We start from the raw sequence: 20,088 nt of genomic DNA, 5'->3' as shown, positions 1-20,088 counted from the left end.
TTATAGTGGCCCTGTCACTGTGTGGTTGAATTTCTATAGGCATTTCCTGTCATCGAAAGCTTTGCCTCTCCCTTCTCTCTGTTGTTGTGCCCATTGCTATGCAAGGCCCAGTAGATTGGAATAACATCAGTCCTTTCAATGGCAAATCATTAAGTGTCTCCCATGTGCTGTTATTGATCTCTATACTCTTCTACCTTTTGCACATTCTTAATTTCTTTTTATTATCAAGCATCAACAAAAACAGGCAGTTAGACACTTCGAGGAATAGTTTGACATTTTGGGAAAATATGCTTACTTGATTTCGTGCTGAAAGTTAGATGAGAAGATTGATACAACTCTGAGATTGGTACCATTCCTATCAGTTAACTCTCAGCAAGAAAGAAAATTTCCCAAACAAGGAGTGACTGAATGAGTGCCTTGCTCAAAGGCTCTGCCTGTAATTTCAAATGGAGAGGAAAGGCCTTTTTAAAAAAAAAAAAAAAAAAAAAAGGTACATAAAAGTAAGACCTATGACTAAAGGCTTGAGGGATGGAGAGAGGGTGGGTGGCTGGGGGAGAAATGACAAATGGATGAATGAGAGGTGCACATTTCTGTCTGGATGGAGCATCACAGTCTGAAGCCGCCTGTTTGGAGCTAAATGGAGAGAGGGAGGTATGGATGAATGAACCAGGGGATTTAGAAGAAGAGTCAAGTTCCAGCAGACAACAGGCACATGCCTTAGCTGGGATAATTTTAGTCAAGGGCAATGAGTGTGTGTGTGTGGAGTAAAAGAGAATGGGTATGCACCAGTGTCTAAGTATTGTTAAAGAGAGGCTATTAATAGGTTCTACAAAGGTGGAGAGGAGGAAATAAGTTCCTCTGAAAAGAAATCTTGCTGCAATAAAACACCAAAACTAAAAACCAAGTTGTAGGACATTTCTTTATGATATGCTGGCATTATTAAAAACAAGCTAACGATGCATTTTGCTTTGGCAAACCTGCTAAGTCTAGATAGCAAAATGTGTTGTTTGCTTGTTTTAAAATAAATGATAAATGTCCTTGTGTGTGACAGATTGTCATCTCAGTAAACGTGCTGCTTTATTTGACAAATTTTCAAGGAAGTAAAATTGTGAGTCAGACTTGGGTTTACATTGTGGGATGTTTTTTTTATCACGTAGAAAAACAACGTGGGAAAATATTAGCCTCTATGTTACTTTACATTAAAAATCCCTTTATAAATGTCCCAACTTGTTATTAAAGGTGTGCTAATCAGACAACAACCAGGGAGCTTGACACTGACATGAACTAGCCACTGTAACACACACACACACACGGACACATGCATTACCAACTGCATAGATTACATTTTTGTATGCAGACACCTGTTGTGTACCTTCTACTTTCCTCTGAGGGCTTATGTTAGCAGCTAGCCTGACCTATGTGGTTGGCAGTGACCATAGAAGCATAAGAACAATGTGAAGGGTTGTAGACTATGCACGCATGCGCACGCATGCGCACTCATGCGCACACTCACGCACACACGCACGCACGCGCGCGCGCGCGCGCGCGCACACACACACACACACACACACACACACACACACACACACACACACACACAATACTGTAAGCTGTGAGACCTTTGATAGCTAACTCTAAAGAAGAAAATGCTAACTAGATAACAGTACTGTGGTGTCAAAAGGCCATCTGCTGAATGCCTTTATAAGTGCCTAAAGATGAGAAGATATCCATTCATTTAGCTCATCCATTATACACAACAAATACAGCCTATTTAGTATTTGTAAAAGGTGATTTTTTTTAACACACCATGAAATAACAAATATTAAAGGATTAGTTCACTCAAATAACAGAACAACAATAAAAACACATACTACCATTTACCTCTTGTGATAACTACTCATTAAGATGCAATATTGCTGGCTATATTTGCAGGGGTTTTGGAGATATACAGTAATGTGCAAAGGTTTCAAGCACTTTAGATGTTTATATTCTTAATCATATTGCAGTATCATCAGGGAGACATCTCATCAGTCACAAATTTATTCTGCAGCATGACAACAACCCCAAACATACAGCCAGTCATACAGAACTATCTTCAGCAACAACAACAAGGAGTCCTGCAACAGATGGACAGAAGTATCTGAGACTAAATCTACAGAAGAACTTTGGTAACTTCTCCAAGATACAGGAACAATCAACCTGCCAAGTACCTTGAAAAACTGTGTGCAGGTGTACCATGGAGAACTGCTGCTGTTTTAAAGCCAAAGCGTGGTCACATCAAATGTAGATTTCATTTAGGTTTCTTCTGTTTACTTAACTTTAATTGAAGTTAATTTATAAATGAAAACTATTTATGGCATTATTTTGAAAGCATCCTTTTGGTGCCTAAAACTTTTGCACAGTGCTGTTCATCTCTCATCAGATTTCTGCTGCTGCTTGAATACAAAGGAGGTGAATGGAATTTAATTTGTGTTGTTGAAAGAAAGGAAAATTAGATTTGAAAAGTCAACAGCAATGTGTTTTTCACTGTGGTTTTTACTCCAAGTTCAAATAAATAACATTTGACAGGGTAACAGGGACATTATTTTTGGCAACACACATTACTGTTGAAATTGAATTCCATTCACTTCCATTGCATTGGTGTAGTAGCAGATGTTTCAGAAGCAGATATCTCAAAGACTGTAAAATTAATAGTTCCTCGGTGGTGCATTCAGGGATGCTCAGGAATACGAGATTTTGGTCTGCTCTTGAGAAACAGCAGACAGTGAATCTTATGCCGGAGCATCATTGAGTACACTAACAAGAATAGTTTTCAAAACTCAATACATGCAATTTAGTGTCCACTGTGATGGATTATGATTATGATGATGATGATGATGATGATGATGATGATGATGATGATGATGATGATGGGTGATACCAGAGTGAAATGAACAGAAACCAGTGGCTGTCTGAACCAGTTGTTCATTCATCTAAAACGTTTTGGTTTGGTTCTGCTGTCATCTTATGAGAAGAATATCTAGAAAGGACATTAAATGACAGACAGATAGACATACCTGTATGAAGGTGTGTTCTCACCAGACACGAGACAAAGAGACAGGGGCAGGCAAGAGAATGGCTAATGAACAGAGACAGGGAGAGTTTTATACCGACAGGGACTCTGTGTGTGTGTGTGCTGTGTGGATGAGTATGTGTGTATGCACGCTGTGAGAATAACTGAGTGTTTGAATATACACTACAAGAATAACTGTGAGTCTGTGTGCAAATGTGAAGATTTGCATGTCACGTGTGTGTGTGTGTGTGTGTGTGTATGTTCAGGGCTGGGGGCCATAGGCGGATTAAGTGGAGGCAGAAAGATGAGCACCCCTCAGGATTAGGGAGAACAGAGGAATGACCTCACTGGACAAATGGAGGGGTGCCACAGGGCAGGTGGAGAGAGGATGACAAAATGAAAGAGGGAGGGTGTGACAGATGGAGGGAGAGAAAGCTGGAAGAACTGGAGAGGGGGGAGGAGAGACAGTTTGTTCAAAGACAATGGTTATTTTCCTTTAATTAATCAAAGTCCACACTAGGAAACCTCTCAGAAAGGGGTTGCAAAGGAAAAATAAAGTAGTCCGGGCTATTAAAAATGCCTTCAACAGTTTGTTGAAGCTTCCCCATTTAACGCTCCATTTATTAAAAATACCAAAACCTAAACACAAAGTACAGCTGAGACTGGTGGGAATTAGTTAGTCATTAGTTTAACAGGTATTTGGTCATAAACTGAACCACTTAACATTTTGACCTGATGATGACGCTAGATAAAAAGTTAAGGGATCAACTAAGTCATTACAATTCATCCTGTGAGGAACATGATTTTAATTGAATGGAAATCAATCCAGTAGTTTTCACTCAAAACAACAAACAACAACATCATGGTCACACTAAAGGAAAGTCTGAATCTCAGTGGACTGATTGACATTTCCCATCCATAGAGCCCTAGCATGGCTAAAAATATATTTCAGCCATGCAAAGTCATTTGACACAGGCCAAAGGTCCATTTCACTCTGTTAGACAGTTGCTTGTAAAGAGTTCTCTGTAAAAGCAATATACCTTTAATGACTTTTTCAACCATCTTCAAGATTCTGTTTAAGCTTAGTGATAGGTTGAACCTCTGACTTTCAATGACCCAAGGTTTTTTTCAACAGAATTGCTCATTACTTTTTACTTGTGATACAACCAGAAACATTTCATGACCAACTGTTTGGTCAAAATAGAACACTGTTATATAGTCCATGGGAAGAAATGAATGGACTTTAACTTTTCCACTCAGTACCAAGGGAGTAGCGTGAGAGAGGGCGGGCTGAACAGATGTGGATGCTCAGCAACAATGATTGAGGGAGGAGACAGACAAAGGGATAACCAGAGCAGATCCAGAAATAGAGGAATGACTGCTTCACTCATTCGCTTTTTCCATGAAAGACGTTTCCAGTTCAAAGAGCCGCATGTACATAAAGCTCACACAAAAGTAACCATACTTCAGCTTAACAGAATGATTGTAGTTTGGGCTACAATATATATTGATTGGGTCTGACCTCATGTTGTGGAGGTCACTGTGCTAGGTGAAAGTCTTAAAGAGGTTGTATAACAGACTTAAAAAGGTTCCTCTTCTTATATCCAGCTATTACTGAATTAAACTATCAATGTTTGGAAAAATAATCATAACTCATGGTCCACATACTATCGCATGACCTCAACTAAATTAAGCTAATGAAGGCCATGAGATTTGGATGGAAGCACTAGAAAAGGCTAGTGAGTGGACCTTAAATTGAGATGATTTTGTCGAATTACTGTTCCCAAGGTCAAGAATGAACTCCCACCCTCAAAGCACTTTTGTTGGTTGGAGGATTTTACTTCATGTCTATGAAGCAAAGATGCATGCCAGTTTCTTTTTTTTCTAAAATAATGTTCTCAAATAATCCTTCAGTTAGGGCTGCAACTAACGATAATTTTCATGATCCATTAATTTCTTGATTAATAAATTAGGCTGTTTGGTCTCTAAAATGTCAGAAAATGGTGAAAAATATCAATCTCTGTTTCCCAAAGCCCAAGGTGACATCCTCAAAGGTCTTGTTTTGTCCCAATCAACAGTTCACAACCCAAAGATATTCAGTTTACTATCATAGAAGACAAAAGAAACCAGAAAATATTTGCATTTGAGAAGCTGGAACCAGATAATTTGGAAATTTTCCTCTTAAAAAATAACTCCTACTGATCAATCAATTATCAAAATAGTTGGCTATTCATTAATTGTTGCAGCTCTACATTCAGTTCTACAGCAGGTCAACGTAATGACTGGCTCATTTTACTGAAATGCAAAACTCTGGTGAATCAGGCTAATTTGATCTACAGATCGAAATTGGCCGAAATTATTGGTACCCTTACATTTTATTAAAATAATGCACCATTTGCCCTGAACAGTATTGAAATTAAAACATATTTTATTATCAATACATGTCTATGTTTGGTTTGCAGTGGAACAAAATATAGTCACTCATGCAGCAAGTTTAAAAAAAGAAAATTACTCATTCTGCTGTTTTGTGCCACTGTGTGCATCACATTGAACATGGAAAACAGAAGGAAAACTAGAGAGTGATCTGAAGACATCAGAAAAAAGGTAATAGCGAAGCATGGCCAACATGAAGGTTACAAGACATACATCTTCAAAGAGCTTGATGTTCCTGTGACCACTGTTGCCAATATTATTAAGAAGTTTAAGGCCCATGGAACTGTAGCCAACATCTCTGGACGTGGTTGCAAGAGGAAATTAGCCTGAGATTGAACAGGAGGAATCCTGGAATGGTCAATAAAGAACCAAGGAAAACTTCAATACAGATCTAAGCTGATCTTCAAGTTCAAGGTACAATAGTTTCAAGTCCCACCATCCATCGCTGTTTGAATGAAAATGGGCTCCATGGTAGAAGACCCAGGAAGACCCCACTTTTAAGAGCGAGACACAAAAAAGCCAGACTGGACTTTGCCAAAATGCACGTTGACAAGCCACAGTCCTTCTGGGAGAATGTGCTTTGGACAGATAGACAGAGAAATTAGAGCTTTTTGGTAAATCACACCAACCCTATGTTTACAGAAGAAAAAAATTAAGCCTTCAAAAAAAGAACATCATGCCTACCGTGAAACATGGAGGGGGCTCAGTTTTGTTTTGGGGTTGCTTTGCTGCCTCAGGCACTTGGTGCCTTGAATCTGTGCAGCACAATGAAATCAGAAGACTATCAAGGCATTTTGGAGCGAAACGTACAGCCCAGTGTCAGAAAGCTGTGTCTTAGTTGCAGGTCATGGGTCTTCCAGCGAGATAATGACCCCAAACATACATCAAAAAGCACTCAAGAGTGGATGAGAAGAAAATGTTGGACCATTCTGAAGTGGCCTGCTATGCTATGCTATAACTACCAGTGGAGAAGTGTAGAGACCTTATTCAGAGTTAAAGAAAGTGCTTGACTGCAGTTTTTGCTTTCAAAGGCCGTGCTATAAAATATTAAGTTTTTTAATTTAATCAAGGGTACCAATATTTTTGGCCATGACATTTTTATTTGTTTCATTGTATTAAATAATATGTTAAGTTTTAAATCAAAAGCAAAGTTTCAGTTATATTCAATGTGAAATAAAGAATGATGGATACCATATACTTCTGTCAGTTTCAACTTAATACAGAAAAAGTACAGAGTTTTTTTAAAAAAGGTGGAAGGGTACCAATAGTTTCGGCTATGTCTGGTGCTTTGCATTCTAAGTACTGGAAATTAATTAAATAAACATAACATAGATTAACAAGTCTGGCAAGGGATTTTTATTTGTAGCCAAATTTATCACCATTATTATACTTTGTTGTTTTCCAAAGGGGTGTTTAAGTTATGCGTTTTAAATGTTTGGTGCTGACTACTTAAAAATCATTAACTTGAACAATGTGAAATTCATTGAAACAAAATTTAAGATTTTTCATTTTTGTAGAAAATGTAGAAAATATTTGGTTTTGACTGCTTATAAGTGTCATCCACACCTGTGAGAAAAAGTCACTTTCCCAGAGCAGTCGTGTCATGTAATGCTACCTGACCATTTCAAAGCCAAACAACAGAAACAGGGCTGGGAAATTTTGGGACCTTAAGTCCAGTAGTTTGAGAGTGGATTATCACCACTCAGACAACTGTTCCTGCATGAAGAAAAACATTTAACACACTTCAGAACCAGCTGCTGTTTTAACCTGGGGTTGTAATTAATGTGGATTTAAGTCTTAAATCAAATAACACAGAGGGATTTGACTTCATTAAAAAAACACTTTTATTATCACAGCATCATTTTTTACAACAAAAAAGAAATAACTGGACATTTCTTTTGTAGTTTCATGAGGACACCACAGGCATGGTGACAGTAAGGATCTGAGGGCGAGAGAGAAGAAAACAAAGTGTACAATGTGTTAAGAGACATAATTTTTGTTTAGTAAATTAGTGCAGAATGTTGTGTTAGTGTATTACTTTTGTACAGTGTGTTACAAACAACAGTGTGTGTGAACTTATGTTTATGTTCTATCCTTGTTGTGGTTGAATTTGTGTCACAGTGTCATTGTGTGTCTTACCCTAAGTGTCAGCAATTAATCTCACAGATTGTTCCTGTATGTGTGCAGTTTATACTTTATGTATACACTCACCGGCCACTTTATTAGGTACACCTGTTCAACTGCTCATAAACACAAATATCTAACCAGCCAATCATGTGGCAGCAACTCAATGCATTTAGGCATGTAGACATGGTCAAGACGATCTGCTGAAGTTCAAACCAAGCATCAGAATGGGGAAGAAAGTTGATTTAAGTGACTTTGAACATTGAATGGTTGTTGATGCCAGACGGGCTGGTCTGAGTATTTCAGAAACTGCTGATCTACTGGGATTTTCACGCACAACCATCTCTAGGGTTTAGAGAGAATGGTCAGAAAGAGAGAAAATATCCAGTGAGGAGCAGTTCTCTGAGCGAAAATGCCTTGTTGATGGCAAGGGTCAGAGGAGAATAGCCAGATGGGTTCAAGTTGAAAGAGAAAACATTGCCTGGTCTGATGAGTCTCAATTTCTGCTGCAGCATTCAGATGGTAGAGTAAGAATTTGGCGTAAACAACATGAAAGCATGGATCCATCCTGCCTTGTATCAATAGTTCAGGCAACCAATTCTCATTGGTTGAATAATCTCTGTGTTATTTTCATAAGGAGAAAAGTGCTACATCAATAGCTTTCCAGGATTAATCCATTATTTCCTGCGGCGGGAGGGGCAGACTAACAAATTACCTGTGAAAACGGGGGTGTATTCAAAACACCCCCGAATGAATGGATATAGCGTTTGGGAGTCTGTTCCGGCATGTGAGTCAACTTCTGTCGTTGCTTGGGAAACCACTGGTAGCGTGGCTCAGTTAAGGCGTGGCACTACAGGAAATCAATAGGACGAGCATTTGATTTTTGTGAGGGGGCACATAATGCATTGCAGTTTTGGACGGAGGGTACACGGACCCCCGCTCTTCCCGCCAGTTAAAAACAACAACTAACTTGGTCTTTGCAAATGGATATGATGTACGTGTTTATTTGCATATAGAGCAGGGGAGTGAGATCCAATCACAAGTGGTCACTCAAGACGCATGTTAATACCAGGTGTAAACAGACCCTATGTGTGTTTTGTACCTGAGTGCTGTTGTTGTACTGTGCCACACTGTTCTCCTGGTCAATGAGGAAGGGGTGAAAGATGTCAAGATGGAAGAGCGACGGCCGAGCTGTCAGCACCAGTCGGTCCTCTCCAACGTCCAGAACCAGAGAGCGAGACGACGGCTGCACAGGAGACACATTCCCAGGAGACAAGATAACATATCACATCATATGATGAAGCACTTTTTCTGACTACATTCATGCCAAGAGTTACATGATAAGATCAATACCATTTTTGTTTTGCAGTAAATATGAAGCTGTAGCCAGCAGCCCGTTAGCTTTGCACAATGACTGGAAACACAGAAACAGCTAGCTTGGCTCTGGACAAACCTGCCAGCCCACAACTTGTTTTTACACTTTATTTATTTATTTATTTATTTTTAAATATTAAACAAACAAAATATAAAATGCTGGTAGGTGGATTTTTGATTTTACCTTTGGACAGAGATAGCTGTTTCTGTTTCCAGTCTTTGTGCTAAGCTAAGCTAACTGGCTGCTAACAGTAGCTTTATATTTAATGTACAGACATGAGAGTGGTATCTTCTCATCTCACTCTCACTGTATTTCCCAAAATGTCAATTTATTTCTTTACCACAAAATGTATAAATGTGTGTGACATTTCATTATCATTTCATCCTAGGTTACAGAGGACAGATTAACTGTTTTCATGGCTACTGAAATGTTATTTCTGGAGTTTTTCCACCCTGACAAGAATAAAAAGGCCCTAGACTCAGAAGGAGCACTATAATGATAAAATATTACACTGATGGAGTTCTAGCTTACTTATTACACAAGAGCATGCATTTGTGCATCAAATAGTCTATAAACCATTAAACCATAGGAGTTTTTGTAATTGAAAGTTTTTTTTTCCCAGCAGTAATTACTAAATCTTTGGCAGTGTTTTATAATTACAGTTTCATGCAAGTCACGTTTCCCTCATGGGACTTGTGAGTAGGTGTCAGTGTTGATGTACATTCACCGGCCACTTCATTAGGTACACCTGTTCAACTGCTCATTAACACTAATTAAATTAAATATCTAATTAGCCAATCACGTGGCAGCCACTCAATGCATTTAGGCATGTAGACATGGTCAAGACGATCTGCTGAAGTTCAAACCAAGCATCAGAATGGGGAAGAAAGTTGATTTAAGTGACTTTGAACGTGGCATGGTTGTTGGTGGCAGATAGGCTGAGTATTTCAGAAACTGCTGATCTACTGGGATTTTCACACACAACCATCTCTAGGGTTTAGAGAGAATGATCAGAAAGAGAGAAAATATCCAACGAGCAGTTGTTCCCTGGGCGAAAATGCCTTGTTGATGGCCGAAGTCAGAGGAGAACAGCCAGACTAGTTTGAACTCACTGAAAGGCAACAGTAACTCAAATAACTGCTTGTTACATCTGAGGTATGCAAAAGAGCATCTCTGAACACACAATATGTCAAACCTTGAAGTAGATGGGCTACAGCAGCAGAGGACCACACCAGGCGCTAATCCTATCAGCTAAGAACAGGAAACTGAGGCTACAATTGGCAAAGGCTCACCAAAATTGAACAACAGCAGATTGGAAAAACGTAGCCTGGTCTGATGAGTGTTGATTTCTGCTGCGACATTCAGATGTTAGGGTCAGAATTTGATGAAAACAACATGAAAGCATGGATCCATCCTGCCTTGTATGAACGGTTCAAGCTGGTGGTCCAATGGTGTGGGGGATATTTTCTTGGAACACTTTGGGCCTGTTAGTACCCACAGAGCATTGTTTAAATGCCACAGCCTACCTGAGTATTGTTACTGACCATGTCCTTCTTCTAATGGCTACTTCCAACAGGATAACACGCCATGTCACAAAACTCAAATCATCACAAACTGGTTTCTTGAACATGATAATGACTTCGCTGTACTCAAATGGCCTCCACAGTCACCAGATCTCAATCCGATCAAGCATCTTTAGGAAGTGGTAGACGGGAGATCTGCATCATGGATGTGCAGCCGACAAATATGCAGCAACTGATGGTGCTATCATGTCAATATGGATCAAAATCTCTGAGGAATGTTTCCAGCACCTTGTTGAATCTATGCCATGAAGAATTAAGACATTTCTGAAGGCAAAAGGGTATCCAACCCGATACTAGCAATGTGTACCTAATAAAGTGGCTGGTGAGTGTATGTGTGTATTGTATGTCTCACCACTCCAGGCAGCTTTATTTCTGCAATGAGGTACTCAGGGACACCAGCAGGAGTCTCCACAAGCAAGGTGAACTCTGGTCTGCAGAAGGTGAAGAGATTACCAGAAAGGAATGTGAAAGGGGAAAGAGTCATAATGAGATATGGGAGGAGGAAGGGAGGATGAGGTTACATCAATTGACAAAAGACAAACAAGGAGAAAGTTGAAGCAAAGGTGAGAAAAATGAGTAACAAAAGTTGTTTTTGCAAAGGGTTTACCTTTTGGCCGTAGCAGAGGAGCTCTCCCTGAAGGAGAAGGGACAGAGAGTGGGAGATTAGTGTGTTGAGAACAAATGTGGGATTGTAAACCGATTGGAAACACTGTCTTTGTGTTTTTATACATGTTTCTTGTAGTCAAAAAAATAGAGAAATGTCCATGTTTCAGTTCATTTTGCATTATTATTATTTGCTAAACTTGTAATAGAGACTTTTAACATTGAGGTTTTACTAATTCAGCTTAAGTAATGAATTTTATCACTTCTTCTACTACTGTCCTGCTCAGTCTCTATATTGTTTTAGCCTTTTTAGATCTGCACTGGAGCCCTGCAAGGTATAAGCTAAAGTGCAAAGATCACAGGTGGGGTGGAGAAGGATTGTCTTGGCAGCAGCAGTCATTTTTATCATCTGTGGCCAATAAAAAATCATTTTACGAGCTAGCAGAATGTGTTGTGCCAGTTGTGTCTGATAGATTAAAGTTCAGCAAAGACAGTTACCACTGTCTGAATCGTTTTCATATTTGAAAAACTGGACAGTTAACAGTGTCAGTGTGTATTGTGTTACAAAATTGAGTGTACTCAAAGATGTCAGTATGCATGTTATATTTGATCTTTTTTGTGTTGTCTGACTGACTTTGTGGGGTCTCCGGATGACTTGATTTTTTGACTTGGTTTTCCGCTAATCAATGCATTTAGACAGAAAGAGTCTGAGGAACGTACTGGGGCTGCAGCTCTTGAATCACAGGCCTGCTCTTCGTCCGAATGTTCTGCTCGCTAACAGAACCCAAGAACTTTCTGTTCTTCAGCACCTTCCAGTCTGCAGAAAGCCAAAAGAGAAACTCAACAACTGCTACCAACATGAAGGAGAGATTTTACACACACACACACACACACACACACACACACACACACACACACACACACACCTCTACTTAGCTCCAGGTTGTATTTATTTTCTAAACCCTCCAGAGACACCAGAATAACAAACTGCTGGAACAAGGGATCCTTCTACAAGACATAGACATAAATACACATTTCATTGTTAGGTTAAAAAAACAACAACAAAAAACAAGAACAACAACAACAAAAAACACAACATAACACTGTACAATGTTTCTCAGTTCCCTCAGCAAATGTAAAACAGACAACTGATTTCATTTTTCTAAATGTAATATTTCTTTTTAAAATTCAGCCTGCTCTTTCAAAAATGAAAAATGCTATGACATAAGTAAGAAAATTCATTAAAACTAGATAAATGATATCATTAAAGGCTATTTGTACTTTTTAATGTCAAAAAATGTGAATTCTTAGCCTATTCTTTAAATATTAATTACTATACTTTTCTATAATTCACCCCTGCACTGAAATGTTAATCAGAACCCTGACAGTCTAATATTATTAATTATCAATAAAACTGACAATAAGAAATTGCTTTTTGAATTGCCCTCCCAATTCACATGTTTTTTATTTGTTTGCAGTTTTTTTTTTTTTTTAATTTCTTCAATACATAACTAATAAATGGCTCAGCTGCCTAACGCACCTACAAAACTACTGATTCTTTGTGGACTTGCAGTGATGCATTAGTTAATATGCAATTGGTTTCTTTTCTTTAGATGATAAATATTATTCTGGCTTTAAAAGTCTTCAGTGACTGAGGTAGATTTGATACATTTTGTATCAAATGTATAATTACACAGTATTAACTAACCCGAATGTTATACAGATATACAGTTAAATATACACCTCCACATTTAACAGACATTATCCCATGCAAGTATAACATGTATACTTCTTCCTAAACACACCTGGCACATCTGGAAGAAGTCTTGATTGATGACCACGTCATAAGCTGTGCAACCATTAGAGCCTGAGGCAGAGGGAGAGAGACAGAGGGAGAGATGTTTATCACTGCAAGAAAAATGAGGCGATGGGATTAAAATTCTGCAGTTACAAAGAAATGAGAAGAAGATAAGAAAAAGGAGTGGAGTGTGAAGAGTGGAAACAAAGGAGAAATTGCTGTTTACAGAGTTAGAGGGTAAAGTCCAAAATGTAATTCACGCCATAGCACTTGAGGATAAAACCATGGTTACTAGTACAATTCAACTAAACTAAACTATGACATTACTATTTATTTTACTTCACTATAAATTACACTGTGCTGCTCAAGAAATATTAAAAGAACTACCACTAAATATATTTTCTAATATTTTTTTTATGCAGAACACACACATCAGAGAACAACAAAACAGTGCAAGTACAAAAACAACCTGTGACACGGCATTTACTGCAGCCTGAAACTTTGACTTTACTGTAAAAAAGAAAATAGTAAATAAATAGTGTGTGAATTCAATAAATAACAATAAATGAATGCAATAAATGAACAACAGTTAGTATAATCCAGGTAACTGCCTCAGGTGTAATGCAGCCAAAGCCTTGCAGAAGAGGTCTAAATGTGATTATTTTAGCCTTTCCTCTTTGTGTGTCAAATACTGTAGATTCCATTTGCTCACACAAAATACCATTTCCAATATTTGCACAGTCCTGATCTCAGGACTGGGAATTGAGATCAACCCAAAACCCTGAAAAGACATGACTAAAAAATGCAAACAGATTACTAAGTACCTTAGTAAAAAGGGCCCTCTGGGAGTGTCCACTTAAAAGATTACTTTTGCTGATATATGGGAATATGTCTTTACATGACTCTATAGCCAAGAGCAGTCTAAGCCTGCACCAGGAGTTCAATGCCATGATTACTCAATCAAACTGAACCTACAGGCCTAAACAAAGAAGCGTGACGTTACTACAAGGCTTTCACATGCCTTACAGTACATGGCTGTTTATTCAATTTTGTTACTGACTAAACCAGTGTGGAAGTTGCTGGTAATGAAAGTTTAATTATTAACATAAAGCATGCAAAACTCCTTCCTTTTTTCAGTTTTTTTAATGGCAATTCTGATTCATCATTACAGTTCAAAACCTGTAGGTCATCTGAGACATCTGGAAGTATTTGGATAATAGTTTGTTTTCTTTTGTGTGGGTGTGAACAGAAAGTACTGTGTGGGAGATATGGATCTTTTATTACGTCACAAGTTTAGATGTTAAAAAGTTCAAAATTGGACAGATACACATGAAGTCAAACAAAATCACCATATTTAATATCTAGGGCTTAGAGCCAAAAGGGTCCATGTGGGGCGAATATCAAATGAAAGTTCTCAGTGAGATCTTTTCAGTGCCAAAAGGACACAACTGAAATGATGACCCATAGATTGTAATTAGAAGAAAACTGTAAGAGGGAACAGTAAAAGTGGAGTTCTGGTCAGTGCCAAAAGGGCGTAAGCTCACTTGAAGATCAAGTGGTTTCGCTATGTAAAAGAGGACCTCAAGACAGTTTACTTCAAGTATGAGCTCTCTGACCAATCGTTTAGAAAGATGCAGGTGGCACAACGAGCAGCCACAGTATCCCACAGTGTTATGAGGAGTTTTATAGCTCTTTGAATGTGTCAAATGAGTAAGAACACCCGAGTCCCAGGACACATCAATAAATGATAAGGGCACTCCGAAAATGTATTAAAAAAGGTTGATGTACATGCAGTTATACTGACAATGAGATTAGTTTATGTGTTTATAGAGGTTTTTAAAAGTTTTTAACAGAAAAATCAGTATCAGTTGATGTGTGCGTTCCTTGTAGCCTAGAATTTTAAAAGCCTTAATGAAAGTTGCAGAGCATTACTTCAAGATGAAGATATTTGTTCTTATCTTTTTTCAGTGTTGACTGAAGTGTTATTGATCATTTTAAATTAAAATTATTGTGATTTACAATTGTGGCAAAGGCAGCTGATTCAAGTTTCATCAAAATTTGTTTTGGCTCTCCAGTAAAATCTGTTGTAACGTACTTACGCCCCTTTGGCTACAAGTGCTCAATATTTTATTGAAAATCCCTTGCAGTCAACGACTGCCTGGAGCCTTGGAGCCACAGACACCAGCACACGCTTTGTCTCTGCCTTTAGTCTGGTCTTCAGCAGGTGAAGTGCAGCTCAGATGGATTGATTGACTGACTGGGCCAGTTGAGGATATTCCACCTCTTCACCCTGAAAAGCTCTTTGGTTGTTTTGGCTGTATGTTTAGCAAAGGTTGTCCTGCTAAATGGTAAAATGTGCTCCAATAAGTTTTGATGCATTTGTCTGAATGTAAGTACACAGAATGCTCCTGTATACCTCTGCATTCATCCTGTTGTGTCCATCAGCAGTGAAATCATCAATAATTGCCAGTGTGCCAGTTCCACTGGCAGCCATACACGCCTGAGCCACAACAGAAGCGCCACCATATTTGAAAGATGAGAGGCTATGCTTTAGGTCATGAGCTGTTCCTTTTCTTCTCCACACTTTCTTCTTTCCATCATTTTGATAGGAGGTTGATTTTTGTTTCATCAGTCCATGGAACTTGGCCTTTCTGTTTTTGAGGCTTACCAGGGGTTTGCATCTTGTGGTGAACCCTCTCTAAGGTTATGGTCATGAAGTCTTCTCTAGATCGTTCAGAGGGAAACATGAACCAACTACATTTGATATCTTGCTGATAGATTTTCGCTTTTTTAAGCCTCATTATTATCATTCTTGTACACATGCGGCCCACATTTCAGTTAAATCTGCGCATGTGTGGCAGTTTAGGACCTCAACAGTGTTCACACTGGAGCCGGATACACGTCACTTACAAACATGAATGTGAACCATCAGCACAAAAAGATCAGATCTGCCAAAAATTCGGAATTGAGCATTAAGGCCTAGCCAAGAGTCCAACTACATTTGAACCCCTAAACTTTGGGCTATGTGTTAAAAGGGCTATATCTCCGACAAAGTTCTTTTATACTGATGTAAACCTACTCAAATTCAAGTGGAGACCTTTTTGTACATACTGTTGTCTACTTCTGTGTGTGGCTCGCCCAGGCTCATAGGCACTCTGTAGCTGCTGGGATCCTCTGACTGGAGCAGCTCCACAAGTTCCTCTCTAGACAGTTGCGGGGGAGGTGGGACTGAGTTGGACTGACAGATGTTCACAAACACCTTCTGCATGCCTTGCTCTGAGAGAGTTTTCACACACATGCCTGGGAGAGAAAGGAGAAAAAGAAAAAATACACCATAAATTGTGTCCATAAACACTGTGACACATACGAGTATGTGTGTGTGATTTGATAACGCTAGCATTGTACAGGTACTTACCAGGTTGTGGTCGGATTACTTTGGAGTCTGGATTTTCAGTCTGCAGGTTTCCCATCGTCTACATAGATAACCAGCAGTTTATTTCAGTTCATTAATGGTTTGCAGACACATTGGGAAGTTTTACACATATTCAACTACATCAAAAGTTCTGAGAGTAGTTCCTGAGATTAGTTCCTCTGCTTCCAAAGTACCTGAAACTTTGAAAAGCATGACATATTGAAAAAAATAAAAAGGAAAGGGAAGAAGCAAAGAAAAACTCAAAAGAATAGAAATGCACACCAATGCACAATGTACCAGTGCTGACAAGACAAACAAGGGCAATCTGTGTTTGAAAGTGTTAAGCTGCATGAGGTTATTTTTCATGGCACAGTATTACCTTTTTATTTTCTGGACATTTCAAACATCCAAACCTGTTAGTATTTAATGAATTGACCAATTGCCTCGTTCATGATCAATAAATCTAATATTTAGTGGATAGCAAAACACAAAAATCTTAAACTTTAAGGCCCTGTTCACACCTGGCATTAACATGCGTCTTGGGTGATCTGATCACAAGTTGAAAGCTCCAAGTAGGTCTGTTTACACCTGGTATTAACATGCGTCTCCACATACGTCTTGAGTGACCACTTGTGATCGAATCTCACTTCCCCACTCTATATGCAAATAAACATGGACATCATTACTGTTTGCAAAGACCAAATTCGTTGTTGTTTTTAACTGGTGGGAGGACCGGCAGGGGTCAATGTACCGTCTGTCCAAAGCTGTGTCCAACTTGTTTGACAGGATAGGATAAACAAAAACATTTTTTAGACAGACAAGTGAAAAACGAATGGTTTCATTTCTATTCCAACTGTCGATTTGATAAGAAAACAGGTTAGGGGAATGAGAAAAAAAAGGAAAAAAGAGGAAGTGGATTTTGTTTTTTAATCCACATGAAAATGGAAAAACAAAAACACAAGTTCCTCTCTAGACAGTTGCAGGGGAGGTGGGACTGAATGGAACGGAATGTACGACTGCCTCAGAAAAAAAGGAATCTTTGGCTTTTTGCATGGGTATCGTCCACGAAGGAAGCCTCTCCTAAAGCCCAAGCAGAAAAAAAGCACACCTGGAATTTGCCAGGGCCCATGCTGAAAAAGATGAAGACTACTGGGACTCTATACTCTGGAGTGATGAGACTAAGATCACTGTTTTTGGAACTAATGGCTTCAAAACTGTATGGCGTCGCAAAGGTGAGGATTTCAAAGAAAAATGCATGGTGCCTACAGTGAAATATGGTGGTGGTAGTGTCCTTATGATGGCCAGAACATGTTCAGCTTCTGACATCATAACAACAAAAAAAATTCCATCACCCAGTGGTTGATCCGCCAGAGAGGGTAGGCGGATTCAACACATGTGTGTGAAGCAGCGTACTGTCCTTTTCCCAGGCTCTGCTTGGTGACGTCACACAAGCAACACTGTTGGGATCTCTGGGAGCAAGGTTGAGTGAGGTCCAAAACACCTGCAATTACCGCTTATCGTAATAGGTGCCGCCAAAGAGAATGAAACAGAGATCTTGTTCAATTTAATACACTCAAGGGTTTTACCATTACAGTCGTACTTGGTCTGGTATGACTGGAAGCGTATGGTGGCTAATGTTATCAGACTTCTCGAAGGATATTCACTGACATTAATCATTATGATTTGCTAACTTTATTAGTATATTCTACTTTTGCAACAGTTACACTATGTTTTACTGTTTTACCATCCTGTAAATGTCATTTGTGATCACAGTGATCACTGTTAGTAAAAGTTACACAGTCTCATTTTAACCTAATTAAGATTAAAGCAAAATTACCTGTAACAGCAGCTGTTGATAGAGCTCCTCTTGCTGCTGTAACTCCAACTCGGAGTTGAGGAGTGAGGAGTCTGTCGTCATGGCTATGGGCAGAAATCCGCCAATAAATCCTATAATCGAATAAGAAATTGAACAATTAATGTCTTATTTTTGATTATGACACTGAATCAAATAACTCCTTGTAATGTGACAGGGTCATACTGCAATTACCTTTTTCCAATCTCTAAGCATGTCACAGTCACATTCTTCTTTTCTCCAAGGTTCCTACTCTTATTCCAATATAGCCCCTCAATACACAGCTGTTTGAGTTATCAGGATAACTTTTCTAAGTAAAAACCTGAAAGCCTCTCAAATCTGGAATATGAACCACCTCCAAATTCAGGGGCTGGATCCTTTGAAGGGCGCAGCATGGCAAGAATTAATTAAACTTAATATTTGCTGATGACACATGGAAAGAAACCAGCTTCCATTGAAGAGTCCATTAAAGAAGTAATCTGGTGATTTGGTATTCCACTGTCATTAAGTTAAGGGACTTACCAAAAAAGAATACTCAAACTCAAAGCAGCAGAGGCAGAGATATCCTGACTTTTAGTCGCTGTGGGTCAAGCACTAAAAACACCGAATCCTACATTTATGAGGCATTGAGTTCCCCATAATGCAACTCAATGCCCTCTTTCATTAGATCCTCAAACAGTCCAAAATATCCACTTCTTTCAAACATTATATACCTCACCTCCAGTTTGTAAAGCAGGACAAAACCTAAGACTTTTTCTGTGTGCAAGCAACTGTATGTCACGACAAAAATAACAACAACAAACTTTTAATGGACTCGCTAACATTATCTTAGTAGGGACTGACAATACACGTGACAAAGTTGACAAGAATCCCCTATCATTTTTTACATTTTTATTCATTTTATCAGCACAGGATGGAGTTTCTCTTCAACACGCATGCGCGAAAACATGCACATGACCTAAACGAAGTTACTTTTCACTGAGCTTAAGAGGACTCCATTAATTATAACAGCCTAAACAGGTGGGTAAGACCTTGTGCCTTAGTACACTTCTATCACAGAACCCGGACACCTATGGGGACCGAGATAAATTGTATACATAGATGGATGTTTGGGATACACAAACAGGCATTATACACTCTTGCTTTCCCATTAATGCTCACTGATACTGGCGGCAAATAAAAAATGTCGCCTACTATTTGGTTACATGTCTCATGAGGCGTTCGTTGTTTCCCGTCAAACAGTTACGTTAGAGCTGCTAGCTTAGCTTTAGCTTCCTAGAAGTGCATATTCCAGCCGACTGGCTTCTATATCAAATAAATTACCTCCCTGTTGTGTCTACTATGCGTCTACTATGTTCATCCCCTCAAAAACACGTATATAGATGTTTGTTTACCTTTCCCACTCGCACTGGTAAGTTCAGAGAAACGGCATGCGCACGCCAGTCTCCTACGCAACAACAATACATCCGCTCCAAACCCTTCAAAATAAAAGCGCCCCAAACTCCTCCTCCTCCTATTCTTCTTCTTCTTCTTCTTCTTCTTCTTCTTCTTCTTCTTCTTCTTCTTCTTCTTCTTCTTCTATTGGATTTAAAGTAAGACTCAATTCTCCTATGTAATCTAAATAATTATATTTACAATGATCAATATCATAACATTTACCACATATCCCTAAATGATGTCTACACACAAGTGAGCTGTGTCCAAATTTCCAACAACATCTGTACCGAATGTCATAACAAAAGATATAAGATCACTTTGTCAGGTAGGATTTCTGATTCAAAATGCATTATAACATAACAGTTTCACATCTTTCTCCATCTCTCATCCTGATTATTCTATGATTGTCCACAACCCTG

The 20,088-nt window shown here is 38.8% G+C and overlaps 1 protein-coding gene across 2 annotated transcripts; it reads right to left on the bottom strand.

Moving 5' to 3' along the window:
• Nucleotides 1-7,311: 7,311 nt before the first annotated feature.
• pih1d1 (PIH1 domain containing 1) lies at nt 7,312-19,732 on the bottom strand. Of its 2 annotated transcripts, none has more exons than XM_042393757.1 (11): nt 19,627-19,732; nt 18,218-18,327; nt 16,384-16,441; nt 16,080-16,268; nt 12,976-13,037; nt 12,097-12,178; nt 11,891-11,987; nt 11,175-11,201; nt 10,920-10,998; nt 8,712-8,855; nt 7,312-7,427 (listed from the first exon to the last, which is right to left on the bottom strand). In XM_042393757.1, exons 2-11 carry the CDS (start codon nt 18,296-18,298, stop codon nt 7,392-7,394), a joined length of 855 nt encoding a protein of 284 aa, XP_042249691.1. In that variant the 5' UTR covers nt 18,299-18,327; nt 19,627-19,732; the 3' UTR covers nt 7,312-7,391. The 2 variants fall into 2 exon arrangements, with proteins under 2 accessions (XP_042249691.1, XP_042249692.1); XM_042393758.1 differs by lacking the exon at nt 19,627-19,732 and adding an exon at nt 18,428-18,606.
• Nucleotides 19,733-20,088: the final 356 nt, after the last annotated feature.

The sequence above is a fragment of the Thunnus maccoyii genome, chromosome 18, assembly GCF_910596095.1.
Source record: "Thunnus maccoyii chromosome 18, fThuMac1.1, whole genome shotgun sequence".
Taxonomy (NCBI): domain Eukaryota; kingdom Metazoa; phylum Chordata; class Actinopteri; order Scombriformes; family Scombridae; genus Thunnus; species Thunnus maccoyii.
Note: the sequence above shows the minus strand (reverse complement) of the source record. Positions and strands in the feature narration are given on the sequence as shown.

Coding starts and splice junctions, on each gene's coding strand:
- pih1d1 (XM_042393757.1), bottom strand. CDS start 18,298: ATGACGACAGACTCCTCACTCCTCAACTCCGAGTTGGAGTTACAGCAG. Junction 16,269..16,383: donor AGTAATCCGACCACAACCTG/GTAAGTACCTGT, acceptor TTTCTCTCCCAG/GCATGTGTGTGAAAACTCTC. Junction 7,428..8,711: donor AGTACAACAACAGCACTCAG/GTACAAAACACA, acceptor TCTCGCCCTCAG/ATCCTTACTGTCACCATGCC.